The sequence below is a fragment of the Syngnathus typhle genome, linkage group LG7 (genome assembly GCF_033458585.1).
Source record: "Syngnathus typhle isolate RoL2023-S1 ecotype Sweden linkage group LG7, RoL_Styp_1.0, whole genome shotgun sequence".
In the NCBI taxonomy this organism is placed as follows: domain Eukaryota; kingdom Metazoa; phylum Chordata; class Actinopteri; order Syngnathiformes; family Syngnathidae; genus Syngnathus; species Syngnathus typhle.
In genome coordinates this window covers 8714930-8736590 of record NC_083744.1, presented here as the reverse complement: position 1 = coordinate 8736590, position 21661 = coordinate 8714930, and the positions used below count along the sequence as shown (strand labels likewise).

Genomic DNA, 21661 nt, shown 5'->3' with positions numbered 1-21661 from the left:
CCATTTTGATCTTAAGGCTGATTTTGTGTCATCAAGTTTTATTTTTTTTGTCTGTGGCCACCTTTGATTTACCATCTCAGACTGAGAACTACAAATTAAAGCTCTCGAGGCATTACTTTTATGATCCTGATGATGAATCTCATGTGTATTGCTGGTCAGCTTAATAAACAACAAATGTTCTGGTGTCACTAAAAAACAGTGGTCCACCATTACATGACACAGCGGAGTAATTTTATCAATGCAGGATGTGACATCCTCCTATAATCTGTCTGCCTGGCCTTGTTGAGCTGCTTTGTGTGTGTTTTGAGGAGCTTACATGCGTGGTAAAACCTGCAGTGCAACATCTCCCGAAGGCTTAGTAACGATGTGGAACCATGCAGGGAAAGAGCACAATGTAGTCTTTCGGAAGCAGAAACATAAACAGTATATTTTTATTGTCCTCTCAGGGGCTCCGTGTTCATGCATTTTGTTTGCTTTTGGTTCTGTAAAGTCCGCAATTTATCATGGAAGTCAGTCAGTGTAGCAGTAAAGATTGAGAAGCACTTCTCCAAAACACTCCCCTTCATCAGCATCTTATCAGATTTGCAGCTTGGTTACGTTTCCTATGCTCTCACAGGACAAATAAATATGGCGAGAAAATAGTAAGAGTGAACAGTCCGCTTTTTGTTCAAGATGATTACCGTGGTTTGAAAAAAAACTACGTTTTCAAATGTTCAGTGCTCTTTTTTTTCCAAAGTCAAAGTCTGCTTTATTGTCAATTTCTTCACACGCCAAGACACACACATTTTGTAATGTCAGTGTGTTCTTTTGTTTAATGATCTTGACTGTGCAGGCTTTTTTGATCATGAGAATGTTTTTTATTAAGTGGCAAACTTTTCTTACTACTAAATCAAAGCAGCCGCACAAATTATACCAATTTTCTGCAACTGTTTTCACTGTCAAATTCATGACAGTGCAAAAATATGTATTGGTCTATTTCATCAAAAAGATTACATTTGAAATGCGTGTAATTTTGTAGCATTTTGGTGTGGTTGTGTGCTTTGTATAATCATTTAAGTTTTCAAGCCACTACGGAAAAGTTGGCGTCCATACAAACTGGATATTAACTGATTATATTTGATTGAAGCAAAATGTACCACAATGTTGTATTCTTTAGAGAAACTTGTGTGTAACTGAATGTCAGTCGTGTGATATGTAGTATTTGAAAACTAGACATCACCTGTCTGAAATTAAAAGAAATCATGATTTGTATTGCAAATAAGCAAAGATAAAAGCAACAGCTACTCAAACGTTTGAGCCTTGCTTAGACAAATGTGTTGATTTGGTTGCTTTGTAGCAATGTCGGTCCGACTGATAACCCAGGTTTGTTTAAGTGGGTGTTTTGAAATTCAGCCCCTAGGCCTTCCTACCGCACTTTAATGGAACCTTACCATCTGAAGGAACGTCAAGTCTTTGTTAACAGTGTGAGAATTATTTGATTTGGCATTCCGTTGCACTCACTTTCATTGTAGGGTGTCAGTTTGAATTTCAAAACAACATTCCAGAATTCACGCAGTGGGTACCCAGTTTTTGTTAGGTTAGCCCTGATTGGTTTTGATGGCTAAATAAATGTTCTGTGATTGTAGCCTGAGGAGAATAAAACATTTATGGACCCCTAAACCAGAGTTATCTGGCTTCATTTGTAAAATGAAGCATGTTTGCTTTGTGATTGGTCAATCATTCACAAGAATAGTTGAAGAGGTTGACTTGAAGTTGGGCCAAAAAAGGCAAGCGGGAATGTTTATAAAAAGTTGCATACTGTGTTGCTGCAATCATTATGGTTAATAAAAATCTGACCAGCAGTATGAATGAACATATTTTTACAAGATTCTAATCAGTCCGTCAATGTCTTAGGTTTCTACTTCCCATATTTTTTTTATTTCTTTTAATGCATTCCGTTGATCTGTGGTCCTTTATTATATATTATTTCTATATACTATTATTTACATATTAAATACAAAATGTTCCCACCTAATTGAAAATATTTTGCAGTGTCACCATATATCTACGTGTGTCATGTACGTAGTGTATTTTTGACCCTTTAGATGCAGCCTTTTGCTTTCTTTGAAACCTTCTCAATCTTTGAGCTCAGTCTATCGGCCTTACCAATCATCTAACTTGTGGGTTTCCTGATGGGTTCACACAGGTTAAAAGATTTGATCACAACCAGCCAAGTCCTCTTGACCCTGTGACCACTCCCACCATGTGGTCCAACAAGTCACGCCCTTGACTATAAGTAAACTAACCTTGAAGGGCTTTATAAAGTTGTCTCCCTATGACTACAACTGCTGTGCAATTTATCTCAACTATATAACAAAGACTATGGGTGATTTATTATTCACAATGATTCACGCCACTAAATTGGAATCTGATTTGAACAAGAAGCAGGGTTTCCCCTTGGTTGTGGTTCATGAGTCTGAATGTTAAACTTAAGCTATGACTGTTAAAGCAGCCAACAATTCACTTAAATCCAGGTTTCGGGTATCACTCTTTGTAAACTCGAGAGCCAGATGGTGCTAATTTCCAACAGTATGGATATGAAACCTTTGCGCTCGTCTTATCTTGTCCTGAGTGCAAGTAATCAGCTTTTTACACCTAAATGACTTTACTGTTTGATGTTACAAGCTAAAACAGATAAGAGGAAAGTAATAGATAGATTGACCGAGGCTTTGTGGTTCTGGGACCACAAGTTGAATGGTTACTTGATCCGGCAGTAAAGGAGACATGACACGTGTGGGTTGCAGAGTCATCCATCAAATACTTGGAGGGATTTAGTCAGGCGAGTGGTCTAGGGGAATTGTGAGTTGAGTGTCTGCAACACCCCGAGCTCATTTTCCTTCTGCTACAAGTCTATCATTGTGAGAAAAGAGCGTGGTGGAAGAGACTATCAAGATAGTTGATCTGAGTGATGATGAAGAGGATCGGACAGGTCAGACATACCTCATCGTCTCACAGAGTTATGTCTGAGGTGCGAGCCAATCTGATGGGGCTTGTTTCGGGAGGCTGTCTGTCGTTCGACGGATTGGTATTTAAATGGCGGTGCAGCGAGCCAGTTTGTGCACCCAGAGAATACTTCACTCTAATTAATTCAATTTGTATGCACTTTAAGAACAAAAAATCTTTAAAATTGATGTTGCTGCTCATTTATTTCAGAGTAATGAGTGTGTTTATTGAAAAAAAGACAGGCACAGACTCAAACCGAGCTTCGGTAATGAGGCCGTTTTGCATTTCAAGGATATTTTATCTATATGCCTTACAATGGCTAAATTGTTTCAATTCTGAACTGATTCTAAAAAAAGCAGAGCTCACGTGGGTGTACTATAATAGATCATAGACAAAAGACTGGAAAGCCTTTGTTATCAAGCAAAATAGCTAAAAAAAAAAAGCTTAATTCAAAAATATCCATAGTAAGAATAAGTGGTTCACTGTAGGATATGTTTCTTTAAGAGGCGATAAAAATGATCTTGAAAGCACAGTAATCACTGTACATATGTGGCTACATCTAATTATTTTTTCGGGTTGTCAATATTGTCAAAAGATTTAAAGCGGAGTTCAACTCAAATTTGTTACATGTCCCTAGTGGCCCTGTTGTGCGAAACATGATATTCTGATTAATATTTTGATTGATACGAAATCCACTCGAGCAAATGTGAAGTCATTTTTAGTTCACACCAATTGAAAAATGGCCACCCTGAGATGTATAAAAACAAGTGGAATTTGCTGCCTCAATCATATTCCACAAACGAAATATTAACCAGAATACCATTTTCAGACCAGTAGACCTGCGTAGAATATATTGATTGTTATGAAATTTGGGGAGTTTACCTGCCTTTAATATTGCCGTTAATTTTGCGTTTTACACTGTATAGGCTACACAAATCACAACAATGTAAAATCGGTGAGGTTTAGCTCTGGCCCTCATATTTATTGTATGGGACTTTGTATTTATACTTTTGTCCAGATTCACCAATATCAAATAAACAAATCTGTTTTATCATAATATGAAGAATAGTACTACTAAGTCTTGGTGCAATCTTTTTTTTTTTTTTTGACCCAAGTGCATTTGATGACAGATGCAGATGTGGCCACTAGAAAACTGTTCACCTGCAGCCACTGTACGCAAGTTTTGTATTATATAAGGACTTAACAACTTTTACCTGTGCCACAAAAGTGTCATGAGAGCCTCAAGATGAGCCTTGTAAATCTCTCTGGATCCCCCTAAAGTAATGATTGGGGTGTAATAACAGCCAGCAAGTCTCCCCAGTAAAGTCTGCGCAGAATTTAACCCCTGGGCCTCACCAACCACTTCAATGCACTTCCTGTATTTTTCAAAGATCCTTCTTGAGTAGAAAAGTGGTCCTACTAGCTATTTTTCCATATTTTTTCTTTGTCATTGGATGAGAAGTTAAAGCCAACTCTCCTGGTGTTTTACCATTAATGTACTATGGAGATATGTTTCTATTTGGTTTGTCATGCTGTGTTTTTGACAGTGACTCAAATTACAAATAAATGTAATTTATGGCCTTATATATTGAACTGTGTCGCCACATAAGTCAAGAATGAATATCCTTTGGTAGTGGTATTTCCTTTCTTCGCATTCCAAAATAATTTCATGTGCTGTACTGGATCCATTTATATGTTGAAGAAAGAACCAGGAGAGGCATTTTTAATTCTTCAATATGTCTTTGTCTTTCAGTTATTTTAGCGTAGTCATACAACAGTTCAATAGTAGCCTAGATATTTATACATTTTTCTCCTGTGTTCATTGTGCAATTTCCTGTGGTCTTCATTTTGGTTTTGCTCTCTTTGCATTGGCAGTGATGATGAGCAGATAGCAGAAATTCTTCTATTAGATGTGCTCGTTCATTCTTTGTTGTGTTATGTGGTCTTGGATCTGAGAGGAAATCAATGTCTCCCAAAGTTGAGTTTTTTTTTAAAGGTTTGTGATCCATGATTTTATCCTACGGAAGGCGAGGCTTTCACATCAGGTTCATGAGTAATCTGAGAATGATGTGTACATGCATCTGTGTTGCATTTGGTGAGGCTTTAAAAAAAAAGGAGAAAAGTAAAAATATAATCACAGTACACATTTTCTCAGGCTGTATTCTGTATTCCTCAAAAAGAGTCTCACGACTGTAATTCTGATATACCAAATCGATGGTTAACGTACTGAAAATACAAATTACTTTAATGATTGAATTTAAGTGTTGCTGGACGGGTTGGACGGGTTATTTAACCAAGTTGTTTGTTTAACACACTTTAAGGATATGATAGATCACAACTCAAGAAGTTTTTTGATTAAATTCATGTCTTCTAATTCACAACCATTTCAGTGATTAAAGGTCAAACATCCTTTTGTTTAATCTGCCAAACCACAATTTTTAAAGTGATTAGAAAGTTCAAAACCAAATGAAGAAAGAACGTCATAAGCCGGAAACCAAGTCTTTCTTGTGTTAAATATGCCGCATATAATGTCTTTGAGCTGCTTTGTTTTTTATTTGTTTGAGCTTTTGTGCCGTTTGTCTTTCAGAGAAATAACCTCCATCTGCTGATGAATGTATTTCTGCTGGCAGCCTGGGGCGTAATCCTGTTGGGCTGCCGTTTATACTGGATGGGTAACAAGCCCCCAAACTTCTCCAACTCCGACAACCCAGCAGCGGACTCCCCCTCCCTCCTCACCAGGACACTGACCTTTCTCTACCTACCTGCCGTCAACTTTTGGCTTCTTCTCTGCCCCATCACACTCAGCTTTGACTGGTCCATGGACACCCTACCTTTGATCAAGAGCCTCGCTGATTGGAGGAATGCTCATACACTCCTATTCTATTTGGGATTTTTGCTTCTGGCTTGGTTCAGTGTGTGGAAGCAGCCAAGAGCCAAGGGCAAGGAGACTTATCTTAAAGCTCATTTGTGTACCAATGGAAAGAATGGAAACAGCAATGGACACAGTTACCAGAATCATGAAAATGAACATACGAGCAATTCTTGTATGAGCACTCACAGAATACAGAATGGCACCCAAAAGCTCCAGGAGAGCAGGACCTCGCTACCTCCTACAGAAAATGTTGTGGTGTTCTCGCTCGGCCTTTTGGCTATCCCTTTCCTCCCAGCCACAAACCTCTTTTTCTACGTAGGCTTTGTGATCGCAGAAAGAGTACTTTACATCCCCAGCATGGGATTCTGCCTGCTGGTAGCTGTGGGGTTGAGGTCTCTCTACATCCGACTGAGAAAGAGGTCCTCTAGGACTTTGTTAGTTTACTGCAGCGCAGCCGTGATTTTGCTTTTTGGTGTTAAGACTGTTTTGAGGAATCGAGACTGGGAGAATGAAGAGATGCTCTACAAATCAGGGATTTCAGTTAATCCTGCAAAAGGTAAACTACTTTAACAGAAATGCGCATGCCAAATTGAATGTAGATGAAAGACGCGGCTTCTCAAATTCAAGCATCTTTAACAATTGCCTGCACGAGAGAAAAACAATTACATTTAATCAATATTTTAGGTGAAGAAACTTAAGACGATCCAATTTGTAATCAAATTAGACTTTTATACACTTACTGCAGATACAGTAAATTGAAGTTGTCGAACACCTCCACCTTGAGGAGTCTCACATGCTACTGTAGTGTTGCCCCCCCCCCCCAAAAAAAAATCAACCGAGTGCATTACGTCCAGTGCTGGAACCTCAGCAACAATTGTAACTGAATGGAGTCAACAAAGTGTCAAAACGTAAAAACTGTAAGCATGTCAACAAATTAATGAAAGTTGCAAGCTATTTTATTATAATGACATCCACAAGGTCTCTATCTTCTGCTGTTACTGCTCTAAATAATTCAAAGTAAGGCTGTTTCAAAAATGTCTTTTCTTCAGAATGAGCATTCAAAGAAACAAAGCTGAGTGTTCTTTTGTACTCAGTATTCTGCTTTTTTTAATAGCACAAGTTTGCCTTTTTCACTTGGAAGGGCACCACTGCCGTGACACTACTTTATAATTGCATCCTTCGACAGGAATTCAAATATTCAGCAGTCCTTTTATTGAAGGCCAACAGACAGGGATTTCTGTTCAAATCATTGCTCTAATCGCCACTTAAAAAGGAAGTAGGGCTACGACTCGTGAGGCAACAGCAGGATACATTGTGTAAGCTAATTTCCCTTTCAAATATTGCACCAGAGCTGAGGCATGACGGGCTGTTTGTTTTGGCCAACCATCAACCGAACAGAGCAGAAGGGGCATTCATGTTCATCCTAGCCAGGGATTCGACCTCAAAGAAAATCGAGCATTTGTCTGAATTGTGAAATTGAACGCTACACCAGCGGACCTTCAACCAAACGTCTAAACAAGCATCCAACTAAAGGCACAAATAAGTCAGACAGGTTTGGAAATTCTATTTACTTCTACTAAATATTCCTCAGGGATCGTGCTTGGTAGGAAGTAAATGATCACAGTGTATAAAGGCGTGATGCATTGAATTTTGAAAATAACCTACCAATACTAATGTTAAGACTGCTGAAACTAAAATGACAGTGCAGTTTATATGTATCAAGTATCTATGTATCTTTATATGCACCTTAAATTGTTCCGTGTGCATTTTCCAGCTCATTTTGTAACTGTATAAAAAAGCTCTCAAGATACTTACGTATTTCTTTCTTTTTCTTTCACTCCTACATTTATTGCTAATGCCATTAGTGGTTAAATAGCTCAGTGGTGGTCTCTTTTTCAAGCACACTCTCACAGTAATAAGTGGTTCTCTCTGGCACAAAGCTCTCCTAGTGTGTCATCCCTCAGCCCTGTAGAGCAGCTGCAGCGGGACAACATTCTTTTAATGGCCTCAAAACATACAATCCAACAGCCTTGAGCGGTTGTGGATAGCAAAATAAAACCTATTTACTTTGTCATCAATTCATAAAGAGATTTAAACGTTGCCATTCATGAATATTGCGACACAAGCGTCACAATGAATGTTTTCTTTTTGGATTTGTCAGCATGGGGCAATCTGGGAAATGTCCTGAAGAGCCAGGGCAAGATGGAGGAGGCAGAACAGGCATACAGAAATGCGCTCTACTACCGCAGCAACATGGCTGACATGCTGTATAATCTGTGAGTAGAAATTTTGTCATTTTGCGTGTTAGTGCTTTCTTTCTTCAATGTACTAAAACCACCCCAATAGATGAGGGTTGTTTACGTCTTCCAGTATGTTCTTACAAGAATTCAGATGGAATTTATGAGTTAAATACATTAGTGTCATGATTTTCAAACAATGAGTGTCACTCACTATATTCCCTACCAAATCCAATGAACTTTATAGTGAAATGCGAATTATTTTCCGTACAAAACACTAGTTAATCATCTTGCGAAAGCATATTCAATCATTGATTCTATGTCTGCTCGATCAAATGGCGGCGCCCGCCTCCTAACAAGTTCCATTGATCACAAGACTATTCTCATAGGAGGCTTCCTCCCACCTCAGTATGTTCCCAGTGGAGCTCAATATCTGACAGCTATAAGTGGTGTGTTGAAGCCTGAGGGAAATTGCAGAACACCCACACCCAATAATGACGGACTGTAGTGTTCTGTGGTTTCCTAAGATCTACAGATGAAGAAACTTCTAAATCTATTGTGCAAATCTGGCTAAGAATGCTGATAGAGAAATCTGATTTTTGCAACCATTATGTAACTAATTCCTCTTAGTCAGGTTGAAATATCCTGATAACAAATTAACAAACAGAATTTAGAATACCCTGTGTGGAATTACCCCTGAACAGGTTTTGATTCTTTTCTTTACATTTGTTACCCTAGAATAAAAAATGCTTATGTTCTGTCCTCCTATGTGAACCAGGAAGTGACCAGGGACGTCAACGTTAATGTGATCTTTAAGAGCACTGTAGCTTGCGTGGATCTGATTGTTGTTGAATCATATCTTGAAGCAACTAGTGATGGTTTTAAGCAATGTTTACTCATTACATGACTGTACTTTGCAGTCCAAGGAAGTACATTATGACCTGAACTCCAGTCACTGTTATGCAGTGGTCAGCCATCTCTGATATGAATGGAAAAAGCAAACACAAATACTGTGCTTAATCTTTTCAGAGTTCACAAGTTCAACTTTGATCAATGTTTACTAAGCTACCCTTGGAATAAAAACACAGCGGCAAACCTGCTGACATGCTCTTTTTTTTCCTTTAACTGCTTGTATTCTCTACCTATGATTGTGTTCTTTGAAAACATCTCCACCTTAGGGGTTTCTTGCAATTCATTGTCATTTTGATGTTGCAGTGGTTTGCTGCTGCAGGAGAGCAACAAGTTCTCAGAGGCGCTTCACTACTATAAGCTGGCTATTGGGAGCCGGCCAACTCTGGCCTGTAAGTACAGCTTCTCCGGGTATTGACAATCTGCAGCGCTTGGTTGTGGCTGCACTGTGTCCAGGCAACAGTGAAGGCAGGCTGCGGTTATGTGAGGCCAGTGGAATGGGAGGCAAAGGGCAGCAGGCCTACAGCTGGTGCTTTCAATTAAACAAGCAAACACATGATGTCATCTATGATTAATTCTGTAAGGAAGTTCTTTTCTGTACTTGACTTGCTTTGGATTTGTTTTCTCCACCATTTGACTAGTTTGTCTGAAAATGGATTTCCCACAAGGTGTTCAGCAGCCAGGCTCACTTTGTCATGATTACAAATGACTCCCAGTTTTACCAGAATATATTAGCTCCCAATTGTTCTATGATAGATAAACAGGAAGTCTGTTCCTTCTGCCCTGATGTAATTAAAGATCTAATCACGATCGCAGTTGGACTAGAACATTTCAATTCGGTGTGCAATTATCCAATCAATTTGTTGATAACAGAGGTAGTGAATTAGCCAGAGCAGCTGACATATTGAAGGCAAGAGAATTGTATTGCCTTTTCTCGTTTACTCCATTGCTCAATGCCTAATAACAGAGGTAGTGCAAAAATGCCCCAATTATTTTATGGCTCTCGTTTGCAGTTTTCTGTCACAGGCCTGCTTCACTTATTTGATACAATAATTAAAATATTAATGTTGAAATTCCCAGACAGAATAAAAATAGGAAAGGGTGTTTTAATCAACCACGCAGCCAAATCCAATTAGTGTATTTTATTCCGAATACCATAGGACCTCTTCAGAGGTCAACCATGAAACATAACAAAACAGATTTTTATTTCTTCAAATTAAGGTGTTTTCATAAAGTCTGTGCATTTTGTATGCCATAGCTTCATTGTCATATAAAAACAACAAAAACAATTTCATACTGCAAAGAAAGTTGCAAGATTCTTAGACGCTGTCAGAATACACGAATGCATATTTACATTTTTTTAAATGCTGTTTTAGCTCAACAATCTTGAAACACAACACAGACGGAGTCCGTTGGAAAATTGCACTAATTAGCACCGCTTGAGTCACTCGTTCAGCTTATGATGCAAATGAATACATTTTGTGCTTTCTTTTTGTCTTTTCTTTTTTCTATACAGCCGCCTACTTGAATACAGGCATTATCCTGATGAATCAGGGTCGCCTGGAGGAGTCTAAGCGCACTTTTCTAACCTGCGCTGACATTCCAGACGAGAACCTGAAGGACCCTCACGCCCACAAGAGCTCGGTCACCAGCTGCCTGTACAACTTGGGGAAGCAGCTTCATGAGCAGGGACAACAAGAGGTGAAGCTAGTTCTGTTTTTCGCAGTCAAGCACATTAGTTATACTTGTCCCGAGATGCAGTACAAATGATATATCTACAGTACACGGTTATTATTCTGGTGATAGCTTACAAAGGTGGCTTCTATTATTGATTTGTATCAAAGGTCTTTCTTTATATTTTTGTTTAGAGTCTAAACAAAAATAAACTAAACTTTAGACCTTATTAACATGCACTGTATGTTTCCGGCCGGTAAAAATGCATACATATTACAATAATATGATTTGTTTTGTATCGTATTGTTTCAGTGGTGTCTTTCTGTTCAGTGCATACTGTAACAATAAACCCCGTGTTGACCCCCAACTCATAAATAGCATTCCATTTTGATAATGGAACAAAGCCTCATTAACATATATAATATATAAAGCTTTCAATTTGCTCAAACAATTAGGCACAAAGCATTTGTTAATATATTTGTGTAATTCTTAAGGGGAATAAAAAGAAAGAGTTTGGCGATACAAGTGGTGAAATCAAATGTAGGCAGTAGCTAAATTGGCCCCTGAGGGGGGCTTGTGTTCTGTACATATTTTCTATAATTGCCTTTGTCAAAGGGTATGTACGGAGCAGATAAACCTTAGGCTGTTTTTGAAGCACTCCATTTGGTTTCAACCCCCTGAAGACTTGTGTAGCTGTGGTTTCAATTCTGCACATTACCACTGTACAGAAGCACTAGCACTGCTGGTTGAGTTGGGAATTTGGCAGGAGTCCCTGCAGATTCCATTTCACTCTAGACAGTGTGATGGCTGAAATCTGACCTCTTGACCACAGCATTAGCTTCAGCAGTAAACTGGTTCCAGATCCTTTGACCATTTAATTTGAGAGGTGAATCGCTGCCCCCATACACAGAATGCGAAACCACACTCCGGTCGTCTTAATAGCCGTGACATTGTGGACAGACCCTTCCTTCCTCCTCAGCTCTGTATCAACCAGCCTCCAAGCAACCCCCCAATTCCACGCTTTGTATTGACGCCAGGCGACCCAAGCGCCAGTCTAAGGCAAACATCCCACCTTCTTTTCTTCTTGTGTGTGTCATTCATAGGAGGCCCTCTCCATCTTTAAACAAGCAATACAGAAGATGCCAAGGCAATTTGCACCGCAGAGCCTCTACAACATGATGGGTAAGAACTGCTTCTTGTTTCAACGCTGAAAGCATCGCAGCTGTTGTTTTTCAATGCGGGGGAAAGAACACTCTGCGGAAACAAGGCTATGAGGTTATATTTGGGAGGATTCCACTCCGCTATAACTCTTAGAGTACCTTTTTTTGAACTCAAAATTATTATTGTAGTGCAACCTTGAAAGTTGGATTAAAAAATGGAGTTTTACCTAAGTGATGGGAAAAAATATGGCTTGAAAGTCACACCAAACATGAGTTGAGTCAACAGCTGTCAAGCATACATCAGCATAATGTGTCAGACCTGAGTATAACTTGGCCTAGTTTAGTTGTCAGTATCTTGCTACTAATTTGCTCACATTCAAGTTACACCGAAACACCCGCAATTCATCACCTGGAAATTTGTGCACAACCCTCAAAGAGGCTTGACTCGTTCAGTTCTGAGTTTTCATGAGATGTGACTTCCATTTAGAAACATTTTGAAATTATTCGGAAGTTACCAACCGTTGCCAGTGACGTGTGCACTGCTCATCTACAATACGTTGAAGCAGCATGTGTTTTCACATTCAGTTTTTAATCAATTCAGTCAAAATAATTGTTTCCCAATACTGCGCTCATGACTAAATCTATGTTTGGACACTTTATGGTTATTGGGCAGTCGGTGACGATTTCAGCAATGTGTGCCCACCACCAAACCCCTGCACAGTTAGCCAGTCAATCACTGACTGTGGGAGCAGCTGAAATGAATGAGAACATACAACATGACGTTTCGGCCTTATGGTGCAAAAAAAGTGCTGCACAGAAGTTGAATGATTTCAACTCCAGAAGCAAGCTTACAGCTGTAGAGCAGATGCTCGGTTGCTCCTTCTCCCTTTTTTCTCTCTTCCTGCCTCCCCCTTCTTCCTCTATCATAAGGCCACTTCTCATCATCTGCAAGCCAGACTTGGTAGTGCCACTGCTTCATTTATTTGTTGGCGAGATGCAATTTTACAGAGTTACTGAGAAGATGTCAAAATGTCGACGAAAGCTCAATTCGCCATGAAGCAGCAATTTTGTAACAGGCCCTTCAATATTTTCTTTTCTGCACTTTACTTTTGGGTCGCCCCAGATCTGAATTTGCACAACTGGCGCACCTGCTCGTAACTATTTTCACGTTTATTCCCTGTGCTGTCCTCCTGCTATTTGTCAGTCGCCAATGAGCAGCCCCTTTCATCACATGCACTGTGCTGGGCCTACTCCAATGCTCTCTGGCGAGCTGAGGAATTTTCCACTCCAAGGCTAGTTTAGATGCTATGTTACATCTTGGTGTGCACTGATGGTTTTGTTAGATACGTGGAATGTTGAAAACATTCAAGTGGTTTCCAAAATGGATGAGTGGATTTTATAGCTTTATTGAGTTTGCTTAGCTACTCATGAGATTGTGATTATTGTCTCGGCTTATCTTGTCGCTACTATTAGAATGCCGATATTTAACGTTTGACATCCCGACCACTAATACTGAGATAACTTGCAGAATGGAGCATTGAAGCTCAGTGATGTAATGTAATTATTAATTGTAACATGAGAGACTAAATTGACTATTGATTCTAATAAAGTAAATTTGTAACAAAAACAAATTCCAATTTACTGCGTCAGCATTTATCGATTGTTAGAAAATCCAGATTGCTTGGAAATGTGTGGCCATCAACGTTTAATGCATTGTTTTTTGTTTGATGGTGTGAACGGTCTTTGAACGCAGCCCAGGTAGCTCGCGGAAGGAACGCGAGATGAACCACAAAGTTTGAGTGTCTTGAAAATAATAAGACAAATAAATATTCAATGACAAGTACTGTGTGGAATTCAATTTCCACCACATTTAAATAAGAAGGATTGACCCTTCCCTGAGTCACAGATGGACTTGCGCTTTATGCGACCGCTGACGCACTGCTTGTTTGCCCCGCCTGACTTATTTGTCCAGTGCGGTCAAAAGGGTGGCATTACTTAATGATAATTTAATTTTTAATTACATTTTCAATTTTAAACTATTGTAACTGCCAATGGAATGAAGGAAAAGTGAACATGTCCACGTCTTGTGTAGAATCAGCTGTCACATACGAGATTTTATTTATCAAAAATGTTATCAGGTATTTGTTAACTCATAACACAGTGCTATGGAAATACTGCAGGTTAGGTCTGCATATTCCTAACACACATTTAATAACTCTTATGAGCAAAAACTAGATTAAGGACATAATAATAATTTTGTATGTCATTACATCCTCACACCACCCCAAAATGTGACTGTTAATTCAAGAAGTGTGTGTCACCTGTTGCCTGTCATACTTTCTTATCAGTGCAAGACTTAGTCGTAATCTCTACAGAATTAAAGTGTTCCTATGGTTCCAGTTGTTCCAGAGTGGGTAAAAACTGAGCAGCTGCATATACAAACCATGTCAAAAGCTCAAATGAAGCGTTAACACCTGGAATACGCAAAGCCTCCTTCCCTGGATGCATTCTGAGCTGCCTTGTGTAGAGTTACCATGCAATGTTGTCAAATTCTTGGCAATAACGCAGGCGTCACCTGATGACTTTGGACGAGATGTCATTGTTTTTCCAGGTGTGAGCAGGTTGAGGGTCAGATGTGGTGGTGTCAAATGATGTCTGACACATGAGGCAGGATGAGATAGCGCTTAATATAACACTGCTCAAATCACACACCGTGTTCTAAAACATGTGATCAGTGATGTTGGGATTGAGCGCAGAATTTTGAATAAAGCTTTTACGGACCCAATTGTACCAGATCCGATGTCTCGTAATCAAAAGTTGGTTGTCTATCCAGGATTGCTTTAGCAGCACAAGCGGCAGATGTGTGGTTTCTTAACCTTTGACAGCTTGAACCCTGACCTGATCTCCGCCTTTGCCCTCACAGGAGAGGCCTATATGAGACTAAACAAACTGACTGAAGCTGAACACTGGTACCGAGAGTCCCTGCGAGCCAAGCCGGACCACATTCCTGCACACCTCACCTATGGAAAACTGCTGGCTACCACAGTAAGCTTTCTCCCTCCACTCTTTTGTTTGGCCTGTAAAGCCACTATTATATTACTTATGAAGGAAATCATGACAAATTGTGCCTCTTGCAAGTGAAGTCATACGCAAAAATACCTGAACACAATACACACAGGGGGGTTCTGCTGACACTTTTGCTACAGCGTCAGGGAAGATAAATATTTTCTTGACGCTTTTGCTACACCTTAGTGGATTAATATTTCTCTAGACTGGAATTCTTTTCAAAGCTTTTCACTGTCCTCTGTCCTGCTATTATTCATCTGCCTGAAGACTATCTAATAAAATACATGGTTATTTTGGCACAATGTTGTCATTTGGTACGGTCTAATGTATTAAGCCAGTGACATTGCAATTTTTCATTCGATATTTTTTGTTACTTTTTGTATTCCTGTACGTCATTTGCAACCTCCGCCAGGCCTGTAAAGAAAGGACATAAGTGTGTACTAAAGCCCAGTGCAATGGCATCTGGACTTCTTCTGGAGAACTAAACATCTCCTGACTTAATTTCCATAAACAAACAATTTCATCTGTGAATTAAGGTTTTTCTCAATTGTGAACCTTTTGAAACTGATCCCTTTCCTAATTGGAAAAAAAAGGCATTCAAGAAGAAACATTCATCTCAAACCAACTCCAATTTTCTATTGGGGGTTCTAATAAGTCAGTTTCAATTGTTTATCTATTTTCATCCACTCATTTGTTGTCTGCTGCTTTCATACTATACAATGTCACGGATTAGGTTCAAGCTCATCCCTGCGCACCAGCAGACTACACTCTAATTGGTCAATCACAGGACACAAAACCAATTCACACCCGCACACACTGAGCAGATATTGATCACATGCATGCTGCTATGTTTGCTACACCACTATGACTGACCCAAATTACTGCCATTTGTAACCAAACTGATGTCTTGAGACTTCAGAGTTATTCCACTGTGATCTTAAATAAAAGTCGCGTGTTAAGCAGACATAAAGTACTTTCTGTGCAAGAGCCCTTCATCATAAATCACATGAGCTCAAGTTGTTTTCTCAAGCACAGTCTCTGGGAATAACACAGAAGAGTGTTATGGTTTGGTGAAGTTCACTCTGGGAAGGCGCTCAGCTACCCGTGACGAGAATCGCATTTTATTTAGGAGACTGTTACTGATTTTAGCTCAAAGTCGAAACCTTCAGGGATGTAATTGTGTACATTTTGACAGTGATGGATGGAAAAGGAGTTCTAAAGCACATATGATTGTATTAGTGCAATGCTAGCACAGGAGGGAAGTTAATTATTGGGCTTGACCGCTGTGACACGTTTATTCTTAATCAAACATCTTTGAGGCTTTGTACTTACGAGGCTGAGTCAGTGTGGGTGAAGGATATAAGACGAGCCCTGCAGCCTGGTCATCTGTCATCGCCCACTTGCACACTCTCCTGTGGCAAAACTACTAGCCAGGAGAATGTTCCAGAGCCATTCCGGATGGTTGAGGTGCAGGGTGGAGATTCTGAGAGATTAAGCTCGGCGGCAGGATCATTAAAGCTTGAGGGAAAGGACAAGAGGTGCAGAACTGGTAGCTGAAGCACAGACGGCGATTGAATTGGAGTTTATTGCTTGTCGGGAAGGAAGAGGGAGATGTAATGAAATCTCAACCGCCTCATTGTGCTAAACACTCCACACCTCCACCTTAGGGATTAGAATGTGTGACAGAATGTTGGCGCAAATGGTTGCTAATAGAATTGTTTTTCTTGACATGCTGTCATTTTCAACAGTTAATAAATCAGGCTTCATCCAAGGGATCCCTTTGCTACTTGTGTGACATTATCCAGAGATTTGAGGTGTGAGGCACACACCATTAAGGCCAGCATATGTGCCAAAATGCAAGGAAGCATAGAAGCTCACTGGAATGAAAGATACAAAAGTAGAAATAGGCCATGTATTTGGGTAGTTGAATACTGATTCTGATTCTATTTGCCTTATGGAAACAGTCATCATGTATCTTAGGTGTGAATGGTGCAGTCCAAACCGCAAACTAAAAAAACAGTTGACAATTTAAGAATTGTGTTGATTTTTTTTTTTTTTGTGATGGTGTGAGCCTAAGCAGAGTCTGCACTGTATAGAGACCATTCAGGACATGATTTATCATTTCAGGAAACCAAAACCCCCACTGCATATCTTGGGCATATACTACTTTTATGGCTAATAAAGGTATGATTTGAGACAGCTATGATTGGTGATAGGCTCCAGCAAGTCGCAACCCTTGATGAAAGATGAACGGATGGATGAATTTGAGGCAGGCCTTTTTATTCACCCAAGTAAACCACTTGTATCTGCATTCACCATCCATCCATTTTCTAACCGCTTATCCTCACGAGGGTCGCAGACTCAACAGTATGCATGCGTCCGTTTCTTTTCATCTGTCTAAGATACACTGTGACTTTACTTTTTTTTGTCTGTAACTCATTACAGCTGATAAATTATGTCAAGATGTGTCAGAAGCCACATCTTCCATCCATTCTCAACTCCCATTTGTGAGCTTTATTCTGACTTTGAGAAATTACACACACACACACACATTGCCTCCGTTATTATAAAATCATCAGCCTGTCAAAAGGCAGAATGAAACTACCCAGAGATGACCGTCTTCCAATTGGAATGTAAGTTGACTCCAAGGCATATTTACTGGGCAGTATACCTCACACTGGCTTGATTTTCCACAGCATGGGAGGAAACTAACCACACTTGTATATTTACATTAGAAAATTAGTCAAAGTCTGCTTTATTGTCAATTTCTTCACATGCCAAGATACACAAAGAAATCGAAATTACGTTCCCACTATCCCACGGTGACAAGACATAGTACACAATATACATACAAGTAAACAACACAAAAAAATAAAAACAAGAAGGCACAAACAATGAATAAATAAGAGTGATGAATAAATAATAAATTAATTCATTGAATGTGCAGATCACTTAAAACCATACCGGCGTTCATATGAGACTGGTGGTTGGATGGTGCCACAATGAAGTATTTCACTATCTAAAACCTATAAAGGCTTTGTGAATGCATTATGCATGTTGGGTTTATTGTCCTTTCAAGTGAACACATTCTAATTATGGCGGCCTTATTAATACTAAACCAGGCTCTTATAGATGACTGCTGTTTGTGGTTTGTTTGATCAGATGTCTTCTAATGCCTGTGTTGAATCTGTCCACGTCCCAGTCTGCACTTCTATTGGCCAGCTGCTCTGCTTTCTTAACTTTGATTGACAATTCAAAGCCACTAGGGTCTTTTTTTGTGGGTTTGTTTTTAATTGCGTCCTGATTTGGGAATGGTTTTGTTTTGCATTGGGGTTAATTCACGGTATATACACAGCTGCACATGCCTTGCACATTTGAGTGATCATTCTCATTCTCACTAGATTATAGATTGGTTGTCATCAGTCTCTTGCAGTTAATTTTTGTGTCAGGTTTATCATGGGTCAGAAGGGGGCACCTCTGAATTCAAGTCCACCAAAATGTGTTTGGGTTTTATCGGTTCAGGGTCAATTTGAATCAATTTTCCATTATATAGAAACTAAGGTACATCCAACATTCTGTGGTTACGTTCCGCAAGTGTTAGAAGATAAGATATAAAATGGATTTATTTGCCCCGTTTGATCGGCCGTATCAAGAGTAACCACACTTACAGTATGTTGACACAACACATGAGCTTGAAAAAATAGCAAGAGTGCAATGCGTATTTATTCAGATTATTGTTAAAGTGAGGCTGCGGTTTGGGGAGACATGTTAAGAATACACAAAGATATTTGGACTGTTGAGCTGAGTGCGGTATTATTGGAATGAATAGTTTCATGAGGCAATTGAAATAGTGATAATGACACTGTGGTTAATCTGTCTCAGGGGCAGAAATCAGAAGCAGAGAGGTACTTCTTGAAGGCTATCCAACTGGATCCCACAAAGGGCAACTGTTACATGCATTATGGTGAGTAGCCGTTTGTTTTCTCGACTTCATTTGGACGTATCTTGATCCCAGCCTCATATCCTCAAGTAATATACACATATATGCAGTAGCTTATGTATTAGTCTTTGTAGTCAGGAAGCCAGTGTGTTGACAGACAGAATCTTATTTGAACAAAATGAACTTAATTTTATTGTCAGTTGATTTATTATTATTGTGGATGTGTTTGTAAAAAAAGTAATATTTCTTACTATGTTTACATTTTTGACAGTAAATTCCTGAACATCAACAGTGATATTAAAAATAATATTGAATACTGAACAGTAACAGAGTCATTAGCTCAAATGATCAAAAGAAGACGAGGGTAGAACACATGAGATAACGCAATTTCTTTTCTATAGGCTTGTGATTAGACAACAAGCTGCAAAATTATAACCACTGACAATGCAATGATGCTCAGTACAAAAACACTGCATTTACAAAGATATTGTTCTGTTTCAGTTGACCGGATGGGTTATAGCGATATTAAATCAACACTGATTGTTAATGTGCTTGTAGTTTGTAAAGGCGTAGAACGCACAGCATTATACCAACAGCCGTTTCTAATTTATTGATGACCTCGTTTCGCTGAAAAATATGACAGAATCCAGTAAAAAGCCAATTTCTTCATCAATTCCGCAGCACTTCCTTCTGGCTCGAGTTTGTAAATCACTTGCAAAACTGTGGGGACAATGCACCAGCAGGAGCTTACAACATCAACACTTGCTGTATCCAAAATCATCGGAAGGCCGCATGATCGAATGCATTTTTCGGCTGCATAACATCACTTCCGGCGCAATTTGACCGCATGTAGTTTCCGAATTCTGGAAAGGCTCACATAGGCTTTCGAAAATGCGGCCTTCCATAAATGCGTCCGGTGGCATTATATTATGAAAGTTTTTTTTAGGGTTCCCCCCCCCAAGCCTGTGTGCTTTGAGCAATACACACTTTTCTGATAATTTCCCAGTCCACTAAGCATCCTGATTGAGTATTTTGGGAAAGCTGAAGTCAACGAGTCCCCACAAAAACTTCTCCCACACAACTTTAGTTATATATCTAATCACAACACTTGTTACGTTCTCTGTTAGCAAATATGTTAATTTGAACAGTTCAGACTGAGCAATGTCAAAATATTTACATTTGTGTCCTGTTTTCGTTAATGTTCTTCCACCTTGGGTGCCATTATGCCAGTTCTATTTCTCTCAAGAGTTCCCCTTTGCATTCTAACAATGCAACTCTCTGTTGGGCTTCCAGGTCAGTTCTTGTTGGAAGAGTCACGCCTGCTGGAAGCGGCAGAGATGGCACAGAAGGCGGCGCGACTCGACAGCGAGGAGTTTGATGTGGTCTTCAGTGCTGCTCACATGCTCAGGTAAGTTTTGAATTAGAATTCGTTTAGTTTGTGGTATCTCAACTGTGTACTTTATTGCTTGATTTGAATGGGATGGCAGTTTGTAAAAGAGGGATGTGTGCCATGTCTGGATAGTTTCGCCCCAGCCAGTACAATTGACTCGACTCCACTTTATAATCGTCTTCTGTGGTCGCATTGCCAGCTGAGCTCAGTGAGCTTTTCAGCTGTATATTTTCATACGTGCTTTCCCACTTTCCCCTGCCACTCTTGCTTTGCGGGAACTGGCTTCCACTCCAAAATCAAAGAGCAACGTCCAACTGAGGGGCCTGAAATATGAAGTGTTTGTAGCCCACCAGCTCTCTGTTGCTTTTCTAAATGCAAGCCATCAAATGGGATTTGATGCTGAATGAAATGAAAGCTTTATTTACTGTGAGAAAAAAAAAAAAACAGAAGTTGTATTATCCATGATAAACCAGTAGTTTGTTATGTCCTTCTGAATGGAACCTTTTAAATATTCAATGGCTGGTACATTCAGTATGATGAATGGAAATTGGCAAAGAAAGCAACGTAACTAAATATAGTAGCAAATAAGTAAATCTACACATTGCTAGAGACGTTTCATACATACGTATACACAACAGCACCAGCAGCAGGGCTCTCATCCAAGATGTCACTCTCCCCAAATACCATTTACTGTAATTATTCTACATGTGCTTCCTTGGTTGTGTTATTATAGAAAGGCAGTGATAAACTGCCTAGACACGGTTTTAATCCTAAATTTTATTTGACCAAGAAAAGTCAAATATTTTATGCCCTTTTTAGGTGGAAATGTATCGGTTGCGCTCTACTATAAAATGTTGAATATTACCCATGCACTTTATTGCCTGCAGTGCAGAACATTCATGTTCCAATAAATCTGGATTTACTGACTGTATTCTCACATTCACTGAGTTTGTTCTTCTGCTATATCTTTCAAAATAGTTGGTTCTCAGTATGGTTAGTCAATGTTAGATTATAATTTGAGAAAATCCCTAAACCGGATTACATGAATTGTCTTTGAATAGGGAGTCAAAGGGAAGTCTCACTTTGTGTGCCTTGTGTACATACAGTAGATGCCCAGTAAGGCGGCAAACTGGAGTGAGTGTGTTGGTTTTACTTTCGACTTTATTTTAAATGCTAAATCCATTATCGGTGCTTTTCACAACCAGGATTCATCTATTCTTTTTATTGTGGCAGTACGGCAGAGCACTGGTTAGCACGTCCGCCTCACAGTTCAGAGGGAGGAGTTCAGTTCCACCTCCGGCCCTCCCTGTATAGAGTTTGTATGTTCTCCCCGTGGCTGCGTGGGGTTTTTTCCGGGCACTCCGCTTTTCCTCCCACATCTCGAAAACATGCATGGGAGGCTGATTGAGCATTCCAAATTACTCGTAGGTG

At 39.5% G+C, this 21661-nt stretch overlaps 1 protein-coding gene across 2 annotated transcripts in view; it reads left to right on the top strand.

Moving 5' to 3' along the window:
- tmtc2b (transmembrane O-mannosyltransferase targeting cadherins 2b) overlaps positions 1-21661 on the top strand; it is a 64150-nt gene that overhangs the window by 36185 nt on the left and 6304 nt on the right. For both annotated transcript variants that reach the window (XM_061283584.1, XM_061283583.1), the window contains 8 exons: positions 5570-6410; positions 8016-8130; positions 9307-9392; positions 10517-10701; positions 11778-11856; positions 14758-14879; positions 18783-18864; positions 20134-20248. In XM_061283584.1, coding sequence (XP_061139568.1) covers positions 5591-6410; positions 8016-8130; positions 9307-9392; positions 10517-10701; positions 11778-11856; positions 14758-14879; positions 18783-18864; positions 20134-20248 — 1604 coding nt within the window. In that variant the 5' untranslated portion in view covers positions 5570-5590. The remainder of the gene's footprint in view (positions 1-5569; positions 6411-8015; positions 8131-9306; positions 9393-10516; positions 10702-11777; positions 11857-14757; positions 14880-18782; positions 18865-20133; positions 20249-21661) is intronic.